Source organism: Crocodylus siamensis, chromosome 13 (assembly GCF_052110815.1).
Source record: "Crocodylus siamensis isolate JL-2025a chromosome 13, ASM5211081v1, whole genome shotgun sequence".
Lineage (NCBI taxonomy): Eukaryota > Metazoa > Chordata > Crocodylia > Crocodylidae > Crocodylus > Crocodylus siamensis.
This window is the reverse complement of record NC_143407.1, coordinates 2,298,747-2,324,079: the sequence shown is the minus strand read 5'-3', so window position 1 is coordinate 2,324,079 and position 25,333 is coordinate 2,298,747. Positions and strand designations below refer to the sequence as shown.

Below are 25,333 nucleotides of genomic sequence, written 5' to 3'. Positions count from 1 at the left end.
ATATATTTTCTCTTTCCACAAGGAAGATTTCACCTCTGTTTAATCAATAACCAAATAGTTTTGGCTTTCAGCTACTCTGCCAATTGTCCTTTCCTGATGATTTGCAGTAACAATATAATGACTAGGCTACAGGGCTACTGTAGGAAGCACAGAGAAGTCTCCATGACACTATTTTTATCCTCTAGGCAATAATCTTCTTTCCACCTGGTTTGACAAAGCAAGCTGCTGTTTTATGGAATTTAATAGTTCGCTATATGCATGCATTTTGTTCATCAGCTCAAACGTTACAAGGGGGTGTGATAAAATCTAATGTAATAAAAAAATCACCCAGACCGAACAGCACACAGTAGTTTCCTAGGATGTTCGCATGCCCCTTGCAAAATGTGTAGAGAGTGAAATCCACGGTAGCCCTGGATTCACGATTCTCTGAGCGTGGCCAGAAGCAGGAACAAAAATGGAGAATTTCACATTCTTCCTATAGTCAGTATTTGCTACAAGAAGAGAAACCAAGGAACTAATACTAAGGGGAAAAGATGAAAGGGAAAATAGGAGATTGTTTTTTTTCCCTGTCACTGTGCTTTTCTTGAGATGAAGAAGTTGCATTTGTTCTTTCTTCATTTGTTGCTTTCCTTAACGTGAAATAAATGTCCTAGACTGAGCGAAAACCTGTGTGTGGCTCCTTGTACTTGGATGCAGAGGAACACAGGGGAAACTTTAAAGATTTACATACCATTTTGCTGGGGTGAAACATGCAATCTGCTTCTCACAGGCAGTGATCCTTACAGGAAGCAGATCCAAACACCCCATCCCTTTCTTCAAGTCCAAGGTGTTCAAAATACCAAGCCTCATGTGGGGAAACCCCAACCTCAGTGAGATATCCAGGGCCCACTCTGAAACGGACTGTGCAATCAGCACTTGGCTATGGGTCCTCAGGCAATTAACTCATAGGCACCGTGAGTACACACTTGACTTCATAACTTGCAATTAGCTGTGGGTCCTAGCCCGGGAAGCCTGATTTATTGCATGCTCAAGTAAGAATCTGTATGCGAGATTGTGCTTTTCAGTCATTAAAGATCTCACAAGAGCCTCTATGTGATACCCACTGGGTTTTCCAGTGAATAGATTACACATCCAAATTGTGGTTCTCAGTGGTACGTGTTGCTTTATTACTCAACCACCGTTATCTGACAAGCTGAACTTCAAGGAGGGAGCGAGCTGTGACCAGAAGGAGGTGCAGCCACCTCTATGGGCAGCTCGGTGCCCTTGCTGACCAGGTGCTGAGACCCACTGGTATCAGAAGCAGCATAAAACTTCAGAGCTTTAACACCTGTAGCCAATAAAAGATCTCAAGGCACTTTTTACAACTGCGGGTACAAATCCCGGCAACCCCTGCCCAAGTCTCTCTGGGCATTGCATTCTGCTTCCTTGCATCTCCCCAGAAGTTTCCCACCTGTAAAACAGCTGGTCTTCCTGTTTTTCAGTGCTTGGCCACTATCTAGGCCTTGGATTTGACTGCCAGATAATGTGCACCTGTAACTCTCTACCTCCTTTCCCTCTTCTGTAACATATCTAGAAAGACATAACCCACCTCTTCAGTAGCATCCTCTGTATCAGCACCTTAGGGGCACAGCCTCTGTTGGAGTAAATCAGGGCTTGACTGATGCCAGCTGAGGACCACCACATGCTACAAAGGGTCTTGTATGTCATCACGCTGACTGCTTCATGTCCTTTTAGAACCACAAAGGAAGGGCAACCTGAAGTTACAAAGAGAGCGAGAGAGAACAATTAATCATCTTGGACCCTCTGAAGTACAGCTGGGGGTGCTGCCTTTGTGACCACAAATGCATAAGCATCTTCTCTTCATTTTTCAATGCAAGGCTATTGGAGAGACAGAGGGATATCAATCATGCTTGTAAAACTATTTTATTTTGTACAAAGCCCATAATTAAATTAGACTTCACACAGAGGAATTGATTTAAAGCCATAAAATCTCCCTGCCAACTCCTAGAAATCCCACATGCATTCTTGATAAAGGTCCTGATTTTTGGCCCCCCAAAAATGGTTGTTTCATTGGTTGTCCCACACTGCTCTCTACTGGCACCAAGCTGGGATTTCCTGTAAAGATGCAGCTAACTAATGATGATGTGACCCACAACCCAGGTGTATGCTTTCAATCCACCAGCTCTTGTAGGGCAGGGAGAGTTGGCTTGGATGGGCTCGGGTAAGTCCGGTCAGGTGCTGCCAGAAGGATTTGTGGCACTGTGCCTTGAGTGCAAATAAATAAAGGGCTCACTTCACTTCACAAGGGTCAGATACTTTCACCAGCTACAGATGTTTCAAATAAGGAAAGTATTTGAAATATCTGAAATAAGGAAAGAATTTTTCCAACTATTTGAGTTGGTCTAATAAAAGATATTGGATTTACCCAAAGAAGCTTGTTTGAAATAAGTAAATGCAGACATCCACCAAGCCCAGTATCCAACTACGGAAATTGCCATCAATTGGGAGAGCAGGAATAAAAATGGCTTTGGGCTGGAGTATAGATCTAATGCAGTCTTGCATTAAGCAGCGTGACTAAATGACGATCGCGTGTGATTCCCTTTCTCCTAACCTATCCCCAGTGCAAGAATTGTGTGTGCAATGTCAGGTTTGGTTTATATACGTTGCTTTGTTCTGGAGTACATGAGGGAAGGTGGCAGGAGATATGTGTGGCTGTGAAGCCTGAAATGGCCCTTCGCTCCTATGGGAATTTGTTCCAGCAAAGCTCCAGCAGCAGTTGCCTTCTCAGTGGTGCTATCTCTTGCTAGCGCGTGCTGCTGTCCCACTGCATTTCTGTTGATATAAATTCATATTGGCTTCTAGGAGAAAGTGACATCAACAGCAGAATAAGTATTCTGCTGGGATCCTTAACAAGCAAATTACTTCCGTCATCATAAATACTGATAACCAAAGCTGAGAGGGGTTTTGGACTAATTATCAGCTAATTATAAACAATTCTGTATTCTGTTGATTAGAAAATCAGTCAACCATAAGGAAACACAATTTTGGAATGACATCTTTTTAATAGACTGCTTCAAATTACAAAACTTTAAATACGGGTGATGGATGATGGTCACAATAAGTAATGTATTAAACCTTGCTTCCTGCAGCCTCATTCCGGGAGTGCCCTCATGGTTGGGAATTAGCTTCTCAAGCTTGGGTGACTAATAGGGCAGACAAATCCTACAGGTATTCACTTGAATTAGCCTTTAAGCACCCAAAACGAGCAAACTGGGGGCTCCTCTCTTGGAATGCCCATGCCTGAAAATTGGACCTGATATTCTGAAACGTAGACAGACTGGCACATCCAGACAGACGTGCCCACAGCTGTGTACCTAACTTGCAAACTCAGATACCACAGCCTGTGCTTGTAGCTGTCGCCATACAGTATATGAAGTCACGCTCTGTGTTTAACAGTTTACTTAAGGAGTCCAGGTGGTGGTTTCCATGCATGACTATGGGTTCCCTCTTGATGTGTCTAAATCTGAGGTCTGTGGTCATGCTAACTGTATGCCCCTTGAAAAGGTTGGCCTTCCTGATTCCTCTGATGCTTTACAAGTAGCAGCATAGTAGAATTAAATGGCCCAACAAGAGACTTGAGGGGCCTATTGAACTGGGGATGAAAAAGTACTCTGAAATTTCTGTAGCATGGAAATGCAGGGTTCCTGTGACTGCGACCGCAAGGTCAGGTCATCCCTTTGACAAATACAGCACAACCTGCTGACAGCAAGGGAGAATGCAGGCCTTAGAAAGTGCTCGGTACCTGGCAAGGCGTTGTCTGTGTAGGTGTTATTTTGGCAGGAACGCCTCATTCCTGAGTCCTGTGTATTGAGCATAGCTTCTGTCCAAGCAGGGATAACTGGGCTGGACTTGTGCCCACTGACCATATGCAGAGGGCAGGTTGTTTTTTTTTCTGTCCTCCTGCAGGTTCCTGCCAATATGTCGTGGCTGAGTCAGCTAGCACAACACCACTGTCCTAGATAGGCCATGGCAGTTTCCCCCGCCGGACGTTCTGGCCCTATCTTTCCATTCCTTAGCCAAGGCAAGGGGCAAAGTCCCATGAAGCATTATGCACCATGAGCTCTCCAACTATGGGCCCTCTTCCTGGACCAGGCTGTAAGGACAATTGTGCCAGTCTTCTTAGTATGTTCAAACCCGTCAATCAAAGGTGACTTTTCCTAAGGTCAGGTGAGGAGTATGCTGAGAAGCCCAATCCTTCTCTAGTCACACGGGTCTAACTAGGCCTTCACATCATGCCAGTGAAGCCAGGAATTGCTGCCATTTTGTACATGGGGCTGCCTCACTCATCACCCCCTTTGCTGTTCCTTATTCATTCCTTTCACCAAAATTGCATAGAGAAAGTAACACACTGAAGCAGTCAAGTTTCTTTTAACAACTGCTATTTTCACTTAAGCCTACTTACTGCTCAGCCAATGTCCCTGACTTCAACTGCCTATTGTCCTCGATTTCTATGATGCGGGGGTGAGAATCGTCATCTTGATTTGATTCCTTTCACAATAAAGCACTCTCCCTGTATTATTGGTGCTTGTCTTGACCCATCTCTGGGGGCCAAACTTGAATACAGATGTTGTTGAGAACCTCGCATCTCTTGTGCACTGAGTCTAAATAGACCCATTCTGCTTACTTTTTATTTAATCAGCTTTGTTCCGACTTTCAACTAATGACTGTCGCTAACGTTCCCTTGGTGCATTCTTGCTTCTCTTGTATTAGCTACGATAGCTCCATCGTGGTCCACACAAAGGAAACACAGGTTGATCATGTGCACACTGTTCAGAGTCATCGTGGTTTCTGCATTGTTTCTGAATACCAGAAGGCCCAAAGACTGCACTGCGGCAAACGTTTGCATCTTGTCTACTGCCTTGATCCTATCTTTTATCTGTGTTCCAAGGCAATTGCATTAGTGCAACTTTTAATTGCATTCACCCTTCGTTGCCATAAAATTCAAGTGCTGGCCTGACTCAATGCCCTGCAATACAGGGCACTCTGCCCATCAGTCTGCAATGACAGGAAAGCAGCACCAGACCCCCTCCGGGCAAGGCCAGTGGGTACAGACTGAGGCCAGAGAGGAGCTCTATTGCCCCTGTCGAAGAAGAGATGCACAGGTGAAACCCGGGCTGTCCAGGAGGTGTGATTCGTTCTGGCTTGCTGTGAAAGGGGACTTCCAAACAGTTGTTCCTGATAAATGACCTTGCTGCTTTGCTCCTTTGTCTCACTTCTTCCAAGTCCACCTGTCAGCTTTACTGAAGCGTTTATAGGGCACTTAAAGCCCTGGTGTCTGAAACTACAGCTAAGCCCTCCCTGCATCACAGGCTGTCCTCATCTTAAGCAAAGCATCGGCTCAGGAAAGCTAATCCCAGCCAGTCCAGGACAGGGGCTGAGGCACCAAGCAGTGTCCTGTATGTTGCACTTCTACATTTTGCTGCTCCTTTTCCTGCACGTATAGACTGTGCAAGGCTCTGTGATTCTCTGCCTTCACTGACTGCGCCTCCATCCATTGCGAGAAACATGTAAGGAGCCATGACCATGTTTCCAAGGTCTGCAGGGAACGAGACCACACTCCCCTGCGATGTAAATCTCAGTGTGCATGGCAAGCTTTCTATTCCTTGTTCACAGTGTAAGATCTCTTGAGGTCCCAGCCCAAAGCAGGTCCCATGTGCTAGGGGCTGTACGTGCATGAAATCAGAAACAGTCTGTGCCTGAAAGAAAACTAAGAAAAGAGCAGTGGTTTTAGGAGCTCTTTACAGCTGGGGAACTAAGGTTCAGGGGTTGTAAGTGACTTGCCCAGGGCCACTCAGAAATCTGCAGCCAGCTGGAAAATGTCCCTGGATCTTTGGGCAAGTATCCAGGTTGTAGTCATAGTGGTCTAGAGGAAAAAGCAATCAGGACTCGTAACTTTTACAATGTTTTCTCCAATGCCTAATGAAGGGTATTTGTGCCTGAAAGCTTGCAAATAAAGATTTTTTTTCCCAAAAATCTAGTTGGTCTAATAAAAGATACCACCTCTACCACGAGTCCGGATTCCTGGATCTGCTGAGCCTTCATGACCCAATAAACCAGTCTGAGCTGGTTTTGAAATATATAGTTAATCATAGTAGGGCGTCTGCCTTGTCTTTCCTTTCATGAAAAATCAAACTCCCAAATGAGTAAACCAATCATAAACAAATAAGTCCAGAGAGGAGAATCAGGAGCTGAGCCAGCAACTGAACACACTCGAAATAAATGGCAATTAATAATGGCATCGATCTCTTCTCTTAACAGTGAGATTAAGTGAAGGGAAAAACAGCATGAAAAGCAGGAGCTGGCAGCCTTTGCTCACACCTTCTGCTGATGGAAATGAGGTGTGATAAGGAAGGACACGTTTTAGGCCGGTGGCTCACTAAATCAAAGCAGTTCTGTGGATTTGCCCCGTCCGAGGCTTTTCACCGACACGGCCCGGCTGGAACTTGGCCAACATCTGACACTAGAGGGCAACCTGTGCTCACGTTTAAAAAGTGAGAGAGTCTCTGCATGCACAGGTGGGAGGTTTCTATTAGCAAACCCATCTTCTCTTATTATCAGCATGAGGTCAATCTGTGCGCTAAAGTGCTACTTACTTGAGATTGAAATACACATTTCCCTGGTGGGAATCCCGCCAGCCCAGCTGAAACCTGATGAGGATCTTCTGGCAGTTACGTAGGGTCCAGAGCTGTGAGTTGAGGAACGAGGGCTTGTGATGGACTTGGGATGGACCTAGCTTTCTGTACATGCAAGTTTCTGCTGCTGGAAGACTTGCACGGTGGGAGGGAGCGGTGGGCCTGAGTTGTGCTTTTGGAGCATCTCTGTATCGAACCTGACTGCTGAGAGCAAGGCGTGCTGGGGTCCAGCAGCGGTCATTGCAACCGACTCCTCATACCAGGAAATCTCTGACCTTGGGCAACCCACTGCTCTATTTATAAGCCTCTGTTTTCTTACCCAATCTTCACCTCATTTTAAGTTGCGAGTTTCTTGAAGCAGGGACAGTCTCTTCCCGTATGTATGTGCAGTGGCCAGTAGAAGAAGAGCACTGGTCTTGTGTAGAGCCACTGCATTCACCTTCCAGGCCTTCAATTTACCGACTGAGCAAGGGTGGGGTTCAGGTGGTTTTCTGGAGTTGCCAACTTGTCGAAAATCTAGACCCGTATGAGATTGGGGAAGGGAGAGATTTTCCACCTGACTCTGTGGGTCTCAGCACCCATTCAAATAAAGGTGGAAGAGAGCTGAGACAATCTTGACCTCTGCTGGGCTCCTGGCTCAGTCGGAATAGCGGTAGGGTAAATTATACAGGGGCAGAAGAGTGTGACTGACAGCGGGATATTTCAAGTGTGCATGACAGACCGGCATGGTGGTCACGGCAGGGGGCAGGAAAAGCATCTCAGCAGCGTGAGCCTGGTGAGAAGAAAAGGGAAGGCTCTGAGCCCTGGACTCCTCCTCGGCATGGGCCTTTGCAGCGCTTTGCACAACGGGGTCACAGTCCTCAGGGGAACCGCTCCCGTCCTGGGTTAACAAACAATTGTGGGAGAAATGCAGGGTGTTAAATGGAAGCCTTAACTCTTGCCATGGAGTGAAGTGATTAGCATTAAGCAAAGGAAAATAATGTGACTAGCCTGCCTTAGGGTTGATTTATTCCTGAGATGGGGCCAAACTATGCCCTGATCCATAACCTGTTTGCCCATGCAGTCCCAGTCCTTGAAATTAGGGCACAGACCAGTTGGGATGCCAGCCAGCCATGTGTTTCACTGTCTTCCCCAAATAGTCTAAACTAGCTGAGACATTTAAACAACAGTGAATGTGCCCTGTTTTTCTATTCGCTATTCAAGATTAAAATATAGTGGAGGGCTTCTGCAGGGGTGCAGAGCCCTCATTGATAATAGCTGGCTTCTGCTTAAAGCCCTTCCTACCCATTAGTATCAGAGGGCTCTAATAGGGGGCCAAGGTGGCTGCCCCAAACTCACAAGTGTGCCTCAGAGGGACAGAGGACTTGCCCAAGGTCCTCTGGTGAGTCAGGAGAAGCCAGGTCGCCTCAGTCTCAGTCCCTAGCCATTGTGCTACGTTGCCTGCCCCTCCAACCTTTCCACATGGAAGGAGAAGTAGGTGGGGCTACGTTTCCCCGGACAAGCGTTTGGGAAAACCAAATTACTTTGCATTCGAGACAGAAAAGCTTTGCCACTTGATGTTTTCCTTGAGAAAGGCACTGCTGCTAGCACAGCTCATCCGTTTGAATGCCCGGCACACGGGAGGAGGGGAGGTTTTAATAAACTTGTGTCTGCTCTTTGCTCCGGGGTCCTCAGAGGGAAGATGCCGGGCACCGTTGCTGGCACTGACGGCGCGAGCGGGAGGGCGCGGAAGCGGCACTCACGCCCACGAGAAGCATATTTCAGTGTCGATTTACTCCCCTTTAAGTGCTGCCTAGTTACCATCTCATGTAAGAAATCTCCTGCATTCCTCCCCTTTAATCTCCATTGATGGTTAGTACCAAACCCGTCTCTAATCCCCACAGACCTGTAGGAGCCGAACAGGAGAGTCAGAGAACAGTTGCTGCTCCATTTGCCGTTCCTTGGGTAAGCTAAATGTATTTCCTTAATAACCAGATGTTTTTCTTGGCGGTTCAGTGCAAAACAGGCAGACGTGAGCTGGGGTCTGGCCAGCCGAGTTTGAGATTACCCTTACTCCTGTGTTTATAACAGCAAAATACTGGAGTACCGCTTTGCAGAGTACGGCATAGCGAGCCCATGTGATGTGTTTCTTATAGGATGTGACTTTTTTACTCTTAAAAGTATTTTAAATGGATATTAACATGTTTACCTGGAAAAAAATGTGGTTCTGCATGAGTTCATCCCTGACTCGGGGTGAATGCACTGCTTCCGTACCGGCACAGTAGCTGGGTGAATACACAGGGCTTTCGTGTGCGTTTTGGTTTTAACTGCTTCCCTTTCTTCTGCTGGCCCCTAAAACACATCAAAGTCCGCATTAGTTTCTCCATTCACATGCAGAGTGCTTGCTTTGTTGCATTCTGCAGCATCAGTCTTTTAACGCTGTATTCCCTCCTTCCTTTTACTTTTTTTAAAGAACTTCTTGCTAGTCTTAAAGACAAAGCCATAAAAAAGCTGTTGTCATACCCTCCTCACGTAACTTGGCGAGATCATGAATCGCGCCGTACAGCAATTTTGCTAATGCAGTGTATCCATTCAGAAGCAGAAAAGCCTGTCTGCAGATGGATCTGCTACTGGGGGATGTGAAAGCTGAACAAAGGTCATAATGACACTCATTAAATTCTAAGCAGCGATGTGTCGTTGCCTGGATCTGACCGAACGAAGCGGCAGTCAAATTTATTGGCCTAATCTCTGATAAATCCCTAAGGTTAAACGTGAATATTGAAACTACTCGCCACTTAAAGGACAGATGCTTGTCAGACTGAAGTAGCATAAGTGCTCCAAGTGATACAGTCCCGCACGCCGCTTCCTTTACTGTTGTGGAGGTGGCTAAACAAATGAAAACGCTTTGCATTTTTTCACTAGCCAAGCATTAAGTGGGGAGCAGATCATTTTATTAGGCAAAACCAAGACACTGTAGATCAAAGGAGAGCCTATTGCTTTGGCAGAGGAGCCTGATTAAGACAAGCATGCTTGGTCTTTCCTCCTCCTGCCTTGTAGGGCTCTCCAAGTCTGCAGGTTTCAAGCAGTAGTTGAGTCCTGGGCGGCCCAGCGAGGTAACGGGAAGATCTGCATGTGAAACACACGCTGATTGCGTGTCAAGACACAATTGACAAATGAGGTGTGCTTTTTCAATCAAGCATGCAGAAGGCTATGGAGAGAAGACACGCAGGAAAGACTGTTGGGCAAATATGCCAGTCTGAGCCCCAAATCGACTGATCTGACCTCTACTATGAAATTCTGCTTCCCTGTGAAAAATACTGCAATCATTAGACCCAGTCTTTGGGGTGGGGGGAGGTAGGAGACCTCATACAGGAAAGGTCACCACAGTGTCAGGTTCTGATTAAAACAAAGACGAGCCCTGTCCCAAGCACCCTGTTCTCTAGACGTCCAGCAAACAGCAACAGGTGGGTAAATGGGCCGGGGTAGGGGATCAGGAAATGCATAAAGGTCTCTGAAAAGCACTCTGTGCCGGGAAGAGGAAGGCAGGCAGCTGCTTATCACTGCAGTTCTTATATGCCCCTGTACGTAGGCACTTCAAGCCTTCGACCCTCGCAATAACCCCGCTAATTATCCCCCTCCCGGTTTTTGTAAAGCAGGGGACTGAGAGGAGATGGGGCTTGCTTAGGGGCAGAGAGAGTCCATAGGAAAGAGAGACCTAAACCCAGATCTTTGATCCCAGCGACTACCCTGCCCCACATGAAAGTAGGGGGCAGCAAGGGAAGCTGCACTACGAGCCAATAAATAAATGCACGAACGCCGGGTATTTGAAAGCCGTATCCATTTACAAGAAGAACCGCTGTCCGTGGACACGTAAGCCAGCGTCAAACGACTGTAAGGTTTCGTCTGCGTTCAGAAATGCCCGACCCTACCGTACTTGTGTGCTAACGGAGCAAAGCAACGTGGCGAGCACAGTTTACACAGCTGTTGACTTGATCTGTTAACAGAGAGACTGTTAAGTGGAGCGGGCAGTGTATGAGCGCAGAGAGATCAGACATGGCCGAGGTGCCTTCCCATGCCATGCCTTCTGCGGTTCTTGGTAGGTAGGAACGAGACTATGGCTGGGCATCACGGGGAGCCCGTGGAGATCACCGTCATTCTCTGTCTGGCTTCTGTTTCTTGCTTGGGGGGTTGTCGCTCTTGCTCTCTGTCGCATGCTGCTGGGGCCTGCAGGGAGGGCCCCTTCTGTGTTGCATGCTCCTTTCTCCCATCCCGGTGCCATCTCCCACATTTTTCACCAACTGAATGGAGGAAAAACCTGACTTGCTGCCCCTGGGCTGTTGCTTTTGATGGCTTGGTCCCTCCAGCTCTTACCCGTTGCCCACGTGACCTGGCTGGTTTCTCCATGTCGTAGGACGAAGCATGCTGGGTAAGACCAGTTTGCCTAGATGCTTCTCATACGCTGGCTGGTCAGTGGCGGGTGTTGCTGGTCAGTGGCCTGTGAGCAAAGGAATTAGCAGCTGTCAGTCTACTCCCCTTATGGATAGGCGGCAACGTCTCAAAAGGTCTTCTTTATAGCTGGAGCCAGCTGACACATTTGCAGCACATTGACTGGATAGGACTGGAGACAGAGTCGCCTTGCCCGTAGAGGTAGGTTGCTCCAGAGTGGATCTGACCATACTGGAAGGCATGATGGCAAGGAAGCTTAAATTGCTGCTGGCCAGCAAGTATCTGACCTGTTGTGGAAAAGGGATTTAATGCCAATTCCATATCAAATAGTTCAGAGCAAATTTGTGCGTGCTGTGAAGCATGGGCGTGTGTGAACGGGCTGGAAAGAGACTGTTGTAGCACTTGTATCTGTTCCTTGGAATTCATTCTGGCATCTGAAATGCTGCCTTTGGATACAAAACTCACTTTCAGCCAACACCTGAGTGTGCGTGCTTGACAACCGATTCTTGCACGTGAGTTGAGCTCACGAGTTTGCGGAGAATGAAAGCGTTAGGGTGGAGGGAATGGGACTGGAAGGAAAGCTTGCGTTCAGACGCAATACAAGCAGAGGATGGTTTTCACCATTTCTGTGACTTTGATTAGCTTTGTTAGGAAGTTCTTAGTAAACAGCCAACTGGAGCACCTTTCCATCAAGGCTTGCATTTCCAGCTGTCACAGGCACATCAGAATCCAGAAGTAGCTAAAGGTCAATTCTGACTTGGCCTTTAAAGACGATGTAGACCAAAGCTGCCTTTTTATTTTTTGCAGCTCAGTCAATTCCTCTTTCAATGAAGTAGAATTAACCTTTGGGATGCTATGCTGGGAGTCCCAAAATGATACAACCATGATCATGAAGGTGACAAATTAGGCACCGTGAGAATTAAAAATCAACTCTGGGTGTTATGAGACATAGGCTTGCAGCTCTGTTTCTGCTCCAGTGCTTTCTGCCTCTTCTGAGCACTTTGTTTTCCACACAGAATTTGGTTTTTGTCTCCCAAAGACTCAGCCGTGTCTTAAGGGCTTTTATAGGGTGGTATAATTGCTCCCAAGAAGCAAGATGTTGAGTGTCAAAGGCAGTGTTATCGGCATCCAATCCCATTCTATTTAAATGAAGAATTTTCCTTATATCCAGGCAAGAAAAGCCTCCTCCAGGTCTAAAACTAACATAGTTTCCAAATACCTCTTCTCAGCTAAGTCGAGAGCTTTTGAGGGGGGTTCAGCTTTCAATATAAATTCCAGCTCTGCATTGTTAGACTTCCTATTAAGAGTGCTCAGATTTAGTGTTAATATTGCCTTTCATAAGCGGTGGTGTTATTTGTCTTGCAACAATGCTGTACAGCCTCTGCCCTAGCGAATTTAAGGACAAGAAAGAAAGGGACTTATCCAAGTCGTGGAGACTAGGTCTTCTCAGCCCCAGTCAAGTGAACGGGAGAAATAGTCAGAGAGGTGAAGTCCAGTGCCTTCAACCATGGGTGATAAGGTTAAGCACTTGAATCAGTGGCCTGAGCTTTTGCACAAGCAGAGCACCCACAGCTCCCAGTGAAGTGCCTGGGCACACCTCAGAGATTACAGACCCAAGTCTACACATGCTAGACAAAGTGCTGGCAGGCCATCCAGAAAGCTCGTGGCAGAGCTGGCATTAGAGCACAAGAGTTGCTGGTTCATAGGAAAGTAGGGCTAGTTGTCTAGTCCAGCCCTGTGCTCAATGCAGGATCATCCCTGTTCATGCTCTGGCCAGGAAAAGGTGCTGCCTACTGGAAGTTTACAGACCAACAGCAAAGCAGAAGTGTGTAGACCTCCGTGGGGATCAGAGTTAGGCCTTGCACTTTGCATGGGTCCATGCAGGCAGCAGCTGATGCAGCAGATGAGGACTGAGCTGTATGGGGGGCAGCAGCGGAGTGGGGCAGGGGGTTGTGGTGACAGTGGGTTTCAAAGGAGCTACTGGTCCACCAGCGAACACCAAAAAAACTCCCAGAGGGGTCACTAAGGAGTAGATACGGAGCCAAGTAAAGCATGTTTGCTGTGCTGCCTGTGTGCAATAGGAGCCACAGCTGTTTTCCATCCTGCCCTTGTGCAGTGGCTAAATGCAGTCAATGCAACACCTTCCATCAGCATCAAATTCAACCAACACTGAGAAACACCCCCCCTTTTCTCCTTGGGACGTCACCGCCTCCCCTGTAGCCACCACTGTGAGGCGATAAGAATAACCACACTCCTAAGCAACAGCCATCCAGTTTCCACATGCATAATAAAAAGTCAGAGAGAGAGAGAGAGGGAGAGAAGTAATGTACTAGCTAAGCCGGCCAGATGCCTGATGTGAACTTCCTTTGAGGCAACTTTAGCTCTTTTGACCCATTTCGATGTCCAGGCAACTAAGCAGCTCAAGTTGTAAGCTGCCTGAATCTTCAGCTGTACCTAATTTTTAATCCATTAAGTCAAGGGTGCCTTAGTAGGTTAGCATTAGCAGCCACCCAGCAGTCTAATCACAGCTTTTATCACTATATATAAAGCAAAGTATAAACATTTATAATTGCCAGCATGGCACTTAACGACTATCCCCACATGGCAGTGTCACCATCTGGGCACTTGATTCTTATCCAGCCTTTCTAATATTAACTGCAGTGCACATTTGCATTCTGATAATATCTGATACAGAAGGTCCAGCGTGACTCAGTATCGGTTCTGGGGGTGGCAGTGAGTTGAGCGTCTTGCTAATTTTCAAGAAGGGTTATTATTGTGAGCCATTTTCTCCAAAAGACCATTTTCCTTGTGGAGGAGGACATGTTGCATTTCAAAATCCAGCATCCGCAGTCGTTTTGTGAGTCAAAATCTTTCATGTTATACCTGCATCAGCAGTTTATTGTGTGGGTGTGAAATTCCATCTCCCTGCTTCTTGCCTGTGAAAGATCCACAGCAAAAGCTCGGGTCCTCCAAGGGAAAATCTGAGCATGCACATATTCATGAGGAGTTATTGATGTGTGGCCCCGTCTCCCTCCTGCTTCGGACTCTGAATTCCTGACCCAACCGACCAGCTCTCTTCCCTCTTCTTGGCAGAGTTCCCTGCATCAGCTCTGGAGAAGATGGGCCGCATGGAAGAGGATGACAGCCGTTCCTGGAAGAAGCAGACCAGCAACATCCGGAAAACATTCATCTTCATGGAGGCACTGGGATCGTAAGTACATCAAGTAGCATGGGCGCTGTCTGGCCAGGGCCCACTTTGGAAATAAGGTTGAAAGTAGCTAACACTTACGGTGGAAGGGGAGGCAGGGATACTATTTAAGCAAGAAAGAGATGCACTTAAGAGAGTGAGTAAGAAAATAGTTTACACGACAGAGAAAAGTCAGCCAATCTAGTGGGAATAGCACTTTTACATAATAAAAGGGTGATAGTAGAAGTTCCTTCCAAGCATTTATCATTTTATTTATATTACTGTTCTCAGTGGAGCTACTTTTCAAATAGGTCCCTTCTCCCTTTTGCCAAGCTTCACTATCTTTCCATTTCCCATCACCTTTCCCCGTCTTTTGACCAATACTATGTGGCCACAGTGTAGTTGTATGATCATATAAGAGCCAGCAAAACGTTGGGGACAGGTTTCGGAGCCAAGAACCGCTAGCTTCCCCACCCTGGACCATCTTGGTTTGATATTAAATAAGTCCCTTAAGTTCTTTGGCTGTTTCCCTGGAGCTTATAGGGCAGTTATACCCTCACAGCATAGGTAAGTGTATATGATAGTGGAGGAAAAAGGATTTGTAGGAATACATTTACACTGCTTTCATGCTCTTTTCAGTAATGGTTTGCTGGCAAAAAGTCTTGAACTACTCTGAGAATGGCTGCTAGAGATGTGCTGGGGATTTGATTATATTAATAGGGGATTATTGCCTATGCGGCACATGTCTGGCCATACATGTGCTCCCAGCCCTGCATCCACTCATGCATGCACCTGTCATGAAGCCAGCAACTGCTTTCCAACATGGAGCTTCTCTATTTCCACCTGCAAAGGATAGGAGTCGATGACCATCCCATGCACTTACACAGATACCGAGGCTAGTTTAAAATTACGTTGATAGCAGGGCCCCGTGTCTGCAGATGGAAAACCACAGACATTCCTGGAGGCTCGCACTCGACTCTGCACGGCAAGCAGATTTGAGTGCAGACTGTCGGTGGGTGCGTGCCAAATACACACAAGGCAGCTGCCCGACAGTGAAGGCCTGGACTGAAAAGAGCATTTCTACTGAGCTGGAAACCACATGGGCAAATATTGAAGACAGGAAGGGAAAAACAAAATACCCCTGAGGCAGTGGCAGTGCCACTGTGGCACCGAATGGCTGCTTCTGCACAAGGTCCCTCGTGGGGGGAAAAAAGTCGCCTCTGCACGAGCTGGCAGAGCTGTAGCAGTAAGATCTGTGGTAGGAGGCCCAGTGTGGCCAAGGCTTCTGATTTTAAGCACCACATAGCCTAAATCTTCTCTGAGAAAATCTGTCTAAGCTGCACCAGTATTAGATCCCAGCTCTGCTCTATTTAGAAGAGCTGTTCTCAGGGCATGCCAGGGCCCTGGGTGCTTTGATCCTTGGAGACGGCTGGATCTCAGCTTGTTCTGTCGATTATTTGGAGAAAATCCTTCCTGCCTTTTCCTGAGCCTTTGCAAAGCGCCATCCGGGCAGGCGCCGAGTGAATTCTCTGAGTTTTCTGTCTGGGAACTCTAGCACGTCACTGAGCCTTGCAGGGAGATGTCCCTTGCCGCTGTGGTATGACTCGACCTCTTCTCCAGAGGGGCTTCTCACTGGCGCACCTGCTCCCTTCAGAAATGTTCGTCTGCTGCATAAAAGACATCTCTGTTCTACCCCTGCCCCTGAGAAGGGGCTGCTGTGCAGTGGTTAGAGCAGTGAGGTAACCACTGGGACATGGGACTTGTGGGGTCTGTTTCTGGCATAGTCACTGGGCTGGGTGTGCAAATGCGAGGAGGACACTTGCTTCAGTGACATGTTATCCGTGGCTCAGGGCTATCCATACAATGGCAGTCATGGTCTACATATTGTGTTGTAGTTTGGCCTGTTTCCGTGTGCCGTGGGGTCTAGACTTGAGAACCCAGCTGCTTTCCCTGATTCTGCACTGAGTGATCACGTCTCATTTTCCCCATCTGGGATACAGGGATGATACCTCTTATGCAACTGGTTCATTATCCAGACAGGTCAGTGGATGCTTCGGTTATTGCCTGAAAACTTGACGCTCACACCTTCCTGCTCCTCAGGCCTGAAATATGCCTGCACAGAGGGTGCAGGTGAGGAGCTTGAGACCACGGCAACTTACCCGGGACAGCCCAGCCAGGAGGTTGGCTAGGTCCGAGCTCCACAAGCCTCTGAGCCTTTGGAGCTGCACCAGATCAGGAGAAACACATACTTTCTGCTTATATCTGGCCCTTCCTTTGCAAGGCCTGATGACTACCCTGTGTTTTTGCCTTATCCCCAAGCTCAGAGCTCTGCGCAGCATGTCTGGACAGCTGCTTTTCACTTGTGTCCTGTTCCCTGGCTCACGCCTGCCATGGATCACTGCAGGAATCCCTCCTCCCCCACCCCAGCTTAGCCCTGCATTGCAGCACTCCAGGAGCTCCCCTGTGCCTGTCATCTTGCCTGGCCAGCTCTCCTGCTCACTCATGCACTTCAGCCTTACATGATTCCCCTTTCCACTCTGAGCACCCTCGTCCTGCAGCGCTGCAGGCTAGGTGGGAGGGGGAAAAGCCTGATGGGAGCGTATACATGTAGTAGGTATGCGTCTCATCAGGCCCTGTATAAAGCCATGCAGAAGATGCACACTTCTGCTTTGGAGCTAGGACAAGGAGCAGCAGCTGCGCCTCCAGACAGGCGAAGCCTCCCGAGGCCGAGGCCTGTGGTCACGGGGCAGGAGGTGGGCAAGTGACACATCTGCAGTCACTGGCGGCCTGTGAGCACCCTGGTGGGGTACCCAATTGAGCTGCGGCGCTCTCATTCTGTCACCTGCCTAATGAGGAGAACGAGCCCCCACAGGGCTTGCGTCCCAGCCAGCGGGCGCCACCGTACGAGACGGGGATGCAGGGAGGAAGAGGAGAAGCTGGGGTGAATGCAAAGCAGGCCTGGTAACCAGAGCATGTGCTCAGTCTTCCTTATTCCCCTCCCGATGAGGGGACGAGGGAAATAAGTGTGTGTGGTTTATTGTCTGCAGAGCTGTGGTGTGAAACTTGTGGGAGAGATTCCCCTGGCAGTCGAGATCAATCAGTCCTTGGCCCAGCACCAACCATGGCGAGTGCCCCGACTGTCAAGAACTTGGATGGGAGTATCCCCAAGTTCTTGGGGAAAGCTCAGATCAGCACCCAGCTGCCCTGAGGATCTGGGTGGTCAGCACACGTGGTTCACTGTCCATGGGCTCAGAGATGCTGTTTCACTTCTTCCCTCCCCCTTTCTGCCATGCATCGTGGTTTTAGCCACCTGATGTAACCAATTCTGCCAATTCCCTGTGGCATAAGCTGGCTTCAGTAAATTCCGACTGCAGTAGGGCCCTGACTCCGGACTGGCACACAGAGCTATTGCTACGCTACAGGTGCATCATAAGATAAGAACAACTGATGAATTGGGGATTGTGAGTGGAAACTTTCCAGAAGTCAGAAGGATGCCGTGCTCCACGCCTTCACAAACTGGAGCAGCAGACCTCCACGTTTTCTCTTGGCGGCTTAAACCTTTTGCTTTTTCTCCCCCCTCCCCTTCCCACCATGTTCCACATACGTGCCAGTGACCTATTCCAACACGTACGTTTTCTCTCTCTCCGCGTGAACAGTTGGACACGTTCTTTAACGTGCTCAGAACTGACAAAACTTTCTTACGGCCACGGAGGAGGAGCTGAATTGTTTTCCTGAGCTTTCCCGTGAGGAAAAGCTGCAGCTGAGCTCTCATGCAAGCATTGCTGCTTTGAATCGTATGTGGCTGTGGTCAGCTCAAGAGGAAGTTCGATTCTTCAGCAGCTCAACTTCTGAAAGCTTTGCTTTCTCTTAGCCAACTTGCTGCTTCATGAATTCTTAATGTGGGGGACATCATTATTTTAAACTGTTTAGGAATGGTGTACAGAACAGATGCTCTAACATCTGATCTGTAGGCTGTTCGTTTCCTACTCCTGTGTTACGAGGAAAATTTGGTATTGGAAAACAGGATTCACTCAGCCTGCAGGGGTGTTTCGGCAGTAATTACTTCCCTGGCTAGTCGCATTAAATAGGAGACTCGGGGAGAAAAAACAACAAATTGAGCGGCCGGTATTCTAGGAAATGCCAGGGGTGGCAAGCGCCACGGAGAGCCGAAGACATCCATCACACCGTTTTACCAGTCTTCAGGGGGAAGGCAGCTGGCAGAGTTGATCCAAAAGAAGGAAAAAGACAAACAACAGCTTAGCTGTTTTTGTGACTTCTTCCCCCCAGACTCGCATGACGAAAAAGAGCCATTGCGAATTCAGTGCTCAGGATTGGCTTCTCCACGTGAACCTTTTGGCTGGAAGGGAGGACAGCCATCGCGCATGAGGGATCGCTTGGTCTATCGGGACAAGTCGGAGCTAGAATGGGGACACAGGCTTGGAAGAAATGTCAAGGGCTGAGTACCTGCAAATCCAGCCAGGCTTTCTGGGTGTGTGGTGATGAGAGATGCCTGGGGATTGGGATGTTTTACAGCTAATGGTGTGTGCAATGAGGGACTAGTTATTCACGCTGGTTTTACCAAGAGGAGGGGAAGGTGGATGGATACGTCCTTGGCACTGCTCCAGTTGAAGTCAAAAGGGAATGCACTTGCTGGTGCCCAGGCTGGACTTGACCTTGAGTATGAACGATTTCCCTTGTTGGGAGGCATGCTTGTCGTCAGCCCTAACAGTGCCCCTCGCAGCAGGGAGTATTCTTCCTCCAAACTGCTTCCTTCTGTAAGGGATTTCCATCAAGCATTTCCTGGCAGTTCAAGCCAATAACATTGCAGTGACTGTCACAGCGTCACTAAAGAAAGTCCTGTAACTTCAACAGCTCTTTGAGAAAGAAGCCCTTTCAGTGCAAGTTTCTCAGAAATTATCACTGACGAAGATCTTGTGAATCAGCTTGAATAAATCCCCCCAAGTCTGCACCTTAGATTGCTAGCAAGTTCCTCAGCTATTCTGGGCACGGGCGCTTGTTTTCTCCTTCCAGCATGTCTCCGATGAGATTTGATCCTCAGTCATGCCCAGGAGCTCACATTGCCTTGGCAGCTCAAGGGGCCTCATCTGGAGGAGGAAGGAAGCAGAAAGTGGTGCCAGGGCCACTTAATTGTCACTCTTTCTTCTGTGTCATGAGCAGCTGCCACTGGCTAGCAAATATAACTGCGAGAGCAAGCAGCTGTGCACCAGACGGGTGCAGCTCTGTGCTCAACCGAGCTATCGACAGAGAATCGTAGAAAATGATGATTGGCAGGGACCTCAGGAGGTCACTTCTAGTCCGCTCCCCTGCTCAAAGCAGGACCAGCCCCATCTATCTCATCCCAGCCAAGGCTTTGTCTACTCTGGTCCTGAAAACTTCCAAGGATGGAGGGAGAATCAACAGCCTCTCTAGGTAGCCTGTTCCAGTGCTGCACCACCCTCCTAGTGGGAATGTTTTTCCTAATATCCAGCCTCAACTTCCCTTGCTGCAGCTTGAGCCCATTGCTCCTTGTCCTTCCATCTGCCACCACTGAGACGGGTCCAGCTCCCTCCTCTTTGCAGCCCCCCTGCAGGTGCAGAGAGACTAGGACTGACTTGCTGAAAGCCAGAGAGGTGGGAACGGCATCTGCTCCCCTCTCCACTGGCTCTTGCTTGGTCTCCAGTCACCCTGCTCTCCTGGCCTCTCCTCCCCTCTTGCTCTCATAAAGATTTGCAGCTTTAATGACAAGTCCCTCCATTAATAGCACCAATTAGCGTGCTATTAAGGTGCCAAAAAAGAGCACCAATTAATCTGCTGCTCCTTTGATGAGGATTACTTGAGACCAACGGGGGAAGGCAGTCAGCGACACCATCTCAGAACACGTGTTTAGCTGCCTCGGTAAAACCGCTAACAGGATTGTGAGCCCTGAGGCCGATATAAATAGTCACCGTTCGTCACAGTGAGCTGCTGGGAGGGATGTGCTGGATGCTCATCAGTCACAGTCTGAGCTGGAGTGTACTGTGCGAAGCAGGTTTTGCCAAAAGCCTATGCAGGAGAGGTCAAATGCCAGGAGCAAACTTTATGTAATAGGCTGGGTGTGCCCAATTAGTTCATGTTTAAGCTTTACAGAACTGTTTGGTGCCCCCAGACAACATGCCAAGTAGTATCTCACACCTCATGAAAATGCAGCCACCTCTGTAACGGGGTGCTGTCAGCTATGGTGAGCTGGGAGAGTAAAGAATAGCTATAACTGAAAAGGCAGAGGTATGCAGGGGAGACAACATGTCATTAGGCACTCGAGTTAGACTTTGGACTCTGCACTTGGGAGAAGACAATGGGGGACCTGTAATCACAGTGGGCTTTGGATCCTGTCTCATTATAGTTATAGCAACACGCTTTTCCAGCTGGGCTCACGTTAGGATTTAGAAGGGAGGGTCCTGCACAGTACAAGAGCATGGGCTCTGAGAGTTGCAGCCATATGCCATCACTTTGAAGCCTTCCCCATTGAGATCCTGCTCGCTGGATGCATGTGCTGTCGACTGCGTGTGGCATCTGCCTCCCCTGAGGTGGGCTCTAAATCCGATTGACACCGCTGAAGATCTCTCATGGCCTGACATGTGCACGAGTAGCTGCGTGGTCGTCTTGACTGGTGTGTTGTCATCCTGAGTGGCGGTATGGCTCTATATTTAGTCTCGCTGCTGGGGGTCCTTTTCAGCTATTGTTGAAGAGAAAAGCTGTGAATTTAACCCTTTCCCTATTAAGCGTTTTCTCATGTCACAAAATGGGTGCAAACACTGGGGATTTTCCTAGCAAATGAGGTCTCTGTCTGTTGGGTCCAAGCAGGATTCTGTCAGGCCATGCCCTCCTTTTGGGGTGCAAGAAATTCAGAGCCATATTTACAACGGGCTTGTGCTATTGCATATTTACATGTTGTCTTTGCCTTTTACTTTAGCTTCTTGCTATGCATTTGCTGACACCTCTGTTGTCTGTTGAAACACGTTTGGGTTTTGTCTCCACAGAGGTGCCTTTTCAGAAGTTTTCTTAGTGAAACAGAAGGCTACTGGCAAGCTGTTTGCTCTGAAGTGCATCAAGAAGTCTCCTCTCATCAGGGACTGCAGCTTGGAAAATGAAATAGCAGTGCTGAGAAAGTGAGTGCTTGGTGTTTTGTATTTTATTTTTTACATGCAAATACAGCAAACCCAAGAGGGACTCTTCTAGAGACCAGAATCATGAGTTTTCCTGCCAGGGGCCATTAGCTGTTGCTGCTGCACAGATCTGCATCACATTACAGAAAGAAGAATGAGGTGAAAGGAAGAGAAGAAAAAACTAGCTTATACTTACATTTCCTTAAAATCAAAGATATTTGTGAAGTTTCTTTCCACGTTCCCCTGCTCTTCACCACCCAAACATAAGAGGATGACATGAGAAAAGGAGAAATAACACAGACTAAAACCAAATGCTGTCAGGTGTGAAGGGATATCAGGTGTTCACTTTTAATAAGCTAAGCAATGCACAGAATGAAAAACGATGGGGGCTGGTCCTTTACTAGCTGGTGGCACAGGTGACTGCATGCCAAATGCTCCTTTTCTGGTTTGTGCTAGTGTTATGTTTGTTCACCAGAGCGCCCCAAGGGATGACGAGGTCGAACGGTCACAAACTCCCGCAAGACCGTTTCAGGCTGGACATAAGGGAGAATTTCTTTCCTGTCCGAGCCCCCAAGGTCTGGAACAGCCTGCCAGCGGAGGTGGTTCAAGTACCTACACTGAACACCTTCAAGAGTAAATTGGATGCTTATCTTGCTGGGATCCTATGACCCCAGCTGAGTTCCTGCCCTTTGGGCGGGGGGCTGGACGCGATGATCTCCCGAGGTCCCTTCCAGCCCTGATGTCTATGAAATCTATGAAAAATCTATGAAATATGATGCAGTGTTCAAGGCAAGGGAGAAGAGCCATGAGCAAATGGGCATAAATTGGGAGCTGATGGGATTTTGCCCAGAGCAAAACTGATGTAAAGCAAAAGGAGCATCAGGCCCCAGACTTCCATAGACCTGTCTTTTCTCTTTGCTGGTTGCAGAATAAAGCATGAAAACATTGTGACTTTGGAAGACATTTATGAGAGCGCAACTCACTTCTACCTGGTCATGCAGCTGTGAGTATCAGAGGATTCCCTTCATCCCAGTCCCCTGGGGAGATGTGCCCATTTCAGCACCCACAGAGGGATTCATTCCTGTATGTCGGAAATAGCCAAATGTACCCACTTCCCAGTGTTCCTCATAAACCAAATACGAGCAAGGAGGTTTAAAATTACCACGAACACTTCCCCATTGCACCAGGCATGGCTGCTTTTTATTATGCCATTAAAATGAGAGAGAGTAGGATCCACCTATGCAAACTAATTTGTTGCAGGTTAATGGTGCAGAAATACGCATATTTTTCATTAAAGCTATGCTGTGCACTGAGCCCACGAAAGGGAAAATAGACAAGCTAGCTGGGGAAAAGAGCTGAGAGCATCCCAGATGAGGCAGCTGAAATAAGTGTGGACTCACTTATAAGGGTGTTCTCACACAGACTGACCCATAGCAAATCAAACTGTGCAGTGGAGGCTGAAGACCACTCCAGACACAAGGTTGAAAGTCATAAGGGAAGCTCATCTGAGCTTTCAGGGTTTCATGAAGAGCATTAGAGCACTGTGGCCATTTGGATTTACCAGGATTTGCCATTCAAATGTGTTGGCTTCATTGTAAGCAGCAGTTCTCTGTGTCAAAACTGCCCTGCTATATGGGGCAAGCCAAAGCTTGCGAAGAAGGGGATGGGTCTTTGCCAGTGGGCATGAGCACAGACATGGTCACCAGGTCGATGAGTGTGATCAAGGTAGGGAAATGGAGGAAAATTCACCGATTCAGACATGAAGACAAGCTACTGCTTTCAGTTTGGACACTGTGCTCTGTAACCAGGGGTGCTGTTTCTCTCTTACAGGGTGTCTGGTGGGGAGTTATTTGACCGAATCTTGGAACGAGGTGTTTTTACTGAGAAAGATGCGAGTGTTGTGATCAAGCAGGTCTTGGATGCAGTGAAGTATCTCCATGAAAATGGAATAGTTCACCGAGACTTAAAGGTATTTTTATATGGCGCTTCCTATAGATCTTGTGGGTCAATGGACATAACTGCCCCATGGAGCTCCCTAGGACACATACCAAGACCCTACAACACTCGGAAGCTCAGGTTCCTAATACTAGTCCAACCCCCTGGGCCAGCCAGGAGGCCAGACCTTCCGCTTCTAGCACCAAGACCACATGCCTGTACCATTTAACTGAAGTGGCAGCTGCGTTAGCTGGTGCAGTAGCGGGTCACAGCAGCACATTTTTTCCATATTATGCTCAATGTAGGCTAATGTGACTTCTCATTTTCTTCAAGTCTTTGCCATGCTTTGGCTTCCAAGCCAGTGGGACAAACAGAAGGACAACCTAGGGGTAAAACCTCCATGGTCACTGCCCAGACTTTAGAGAACTTCTTGGAAGAGCAAGGGAACGACATTTACCTGCTAACTCACTCCAGGGGCTTTTTTATTGGGTGCACTTGTAGGGCAGGTCTTGAGTGGGTCAAAGCACAGTTTTGTGTTTATTCATATATATCTACAGAGCCAGCAATGTATAAAAGGGTATACATATCTAGCAGAGTGTGTGAATAGCGTCTGTTCTGGCCCACATTCTTTAGCCATTTAGCATTTCACTTCTTGAAGAGAGAACTAAAGGTCTGGCTCCCCCAAATCCAGGCTATGACAATAACACCAAAATATAGAACCACTTTGTACTTGAGAGTCCAACATATAGGTCAGTTTTAAAATAAAACCCTTATTGTGGTAGGATCCCAGGGTCCCAGAGAGGATGAGGGCCTCATTGGGATGGACTTACCATACAAAGTAAGATGGGCACTGTCCCAACCAACCCAGGGCCTAGATGTATGCTGACATTCCCCTAACACTCCTGTGTGGCAGGGAGGTATTACCAGCCCTCCCTTCCCTCCCTGCACCTCTTACAGAAGAGGACTGCATTACAAGGGAGATAAAATGATGGACCAGGAGTCCCACAGGGTGTCTATGGCAGTTCTGAAATAAATCCGGATGTCCTGAGTTTCCTCTTCCCTAGAAGGTGAATGGGGTTTGTAACTGGTCAGCATAGCAGGCAACAGCCCAGGTGAGGAGGGCACAGGGATTCATTTTGGCTCAGTACCAACCAGCTTTTCACTAGTTTTGTGTATGAATCTAGCAATGACCCAGTCACTTGTAGAATGTAATTGTCATGCTTAATTATTGCCAGTACAGTATTTTAAATTTGGACCTCTTTGCGCACACAGCCAGAAAACCTGCTTTACCTGACCCCCGAAGAGAACTCCAAGATCATGATCACTGACTTTGGCTTGTCTAAAATGGAGCAGAGCGGTATCATGTCCACGGCTTGTGGGACTCCAGGATATGTTGGTGAGCAGAGGCTTGGGGGGTGGCTCTCAATGACAACAGGAAGAAAACCCTATGCTCTTTTTAGAAGAAGGCGAAGAAAACAGCATGCAAAAAGCAAAGTAAAGACTTGACAATCTGGCCTATAAGCAATACATTTTGGTATCTTTCTACATGTGGTTTTCACACACGGCGACAGGTCAGCAAAACTTCTGCAGTGGATTCTGCATTACTTGCCGTGTATGAATTGGACGAGGACATCTTTCTGGGCAGTAGAAACAGTGCATGAATCACAGGATGAGGGTCCCTGGCCTGGGTTATGCAGGAAGCCAGGTGACTAGATCATCGTAAGGCTTTTTTCTCACCTTAAAATCTGATTCGGTCAGCTTGCCTTTCTGATCCTTGTGGCCCAGCAGGCAGGCTGCACTGACTCAGTGTGGCCATATACATAGTACTCACTCTCCCTCCTGAATAAAAGCTTTATGAGACCAACCCTATGAGAGACCATTTTTTTCCCCTCCATCAGATCATTTGCATTCTTCAAATGCTTTACTTTGCCTATAATTCTGACTGCTTTTTA

At 47.8% G+C, this 25,333-nt stretch overlaps 1 protein-coding gene across 3 annotated transcripts in view; it reads left to right on the top strand.

Annotated features, from left to right (window-relative positions):
• CAMK1G (calcium/calmodulin dependent protein kinase IG) overlaps positions 1-25,333 on the top strand; it is a 61,574-nt gene that overhangs the window by 29,353 nt on the left and 6,888 nt on the right. Inside the window, exons 1-7 of one of the 3 annotated variants that reach the window (XM_090026023.1) lie at positions 8,303-8,636; positions 10,676-10,767; positions 14,211-14,328; positions 21,321-21,449; positions 22,375-22,449; positions 23,277-23,415; positions 24,654-24,777. In XM_090026023.1, the coding sequence (XP_089882149.1) occupies positions 10,704-10,767; positions 14,211-14,328; positions 21,321-21,449; positions 22,375-22,449; positions 23,277-23,415; positions 24,654-24,777 (649 nt within the window). In that variant the 5' untranslated portion in view covers positions 8,303-8,636; positions 10,676-10,703. Of the gene's footprint in view, positions 1-8,302; positions 8,637-10,675; positions 10,768-14,210; positions 14,329-21,320; positions 21,450-22,374; positions 22,450-23,276; positions 23,416-24,653; positions 24,778-25,333 lie in introns of those variants that run through there. The other 2 variants (XM_090026024.1, XM_090026025.1) reach the window with 2 other exon arrangements.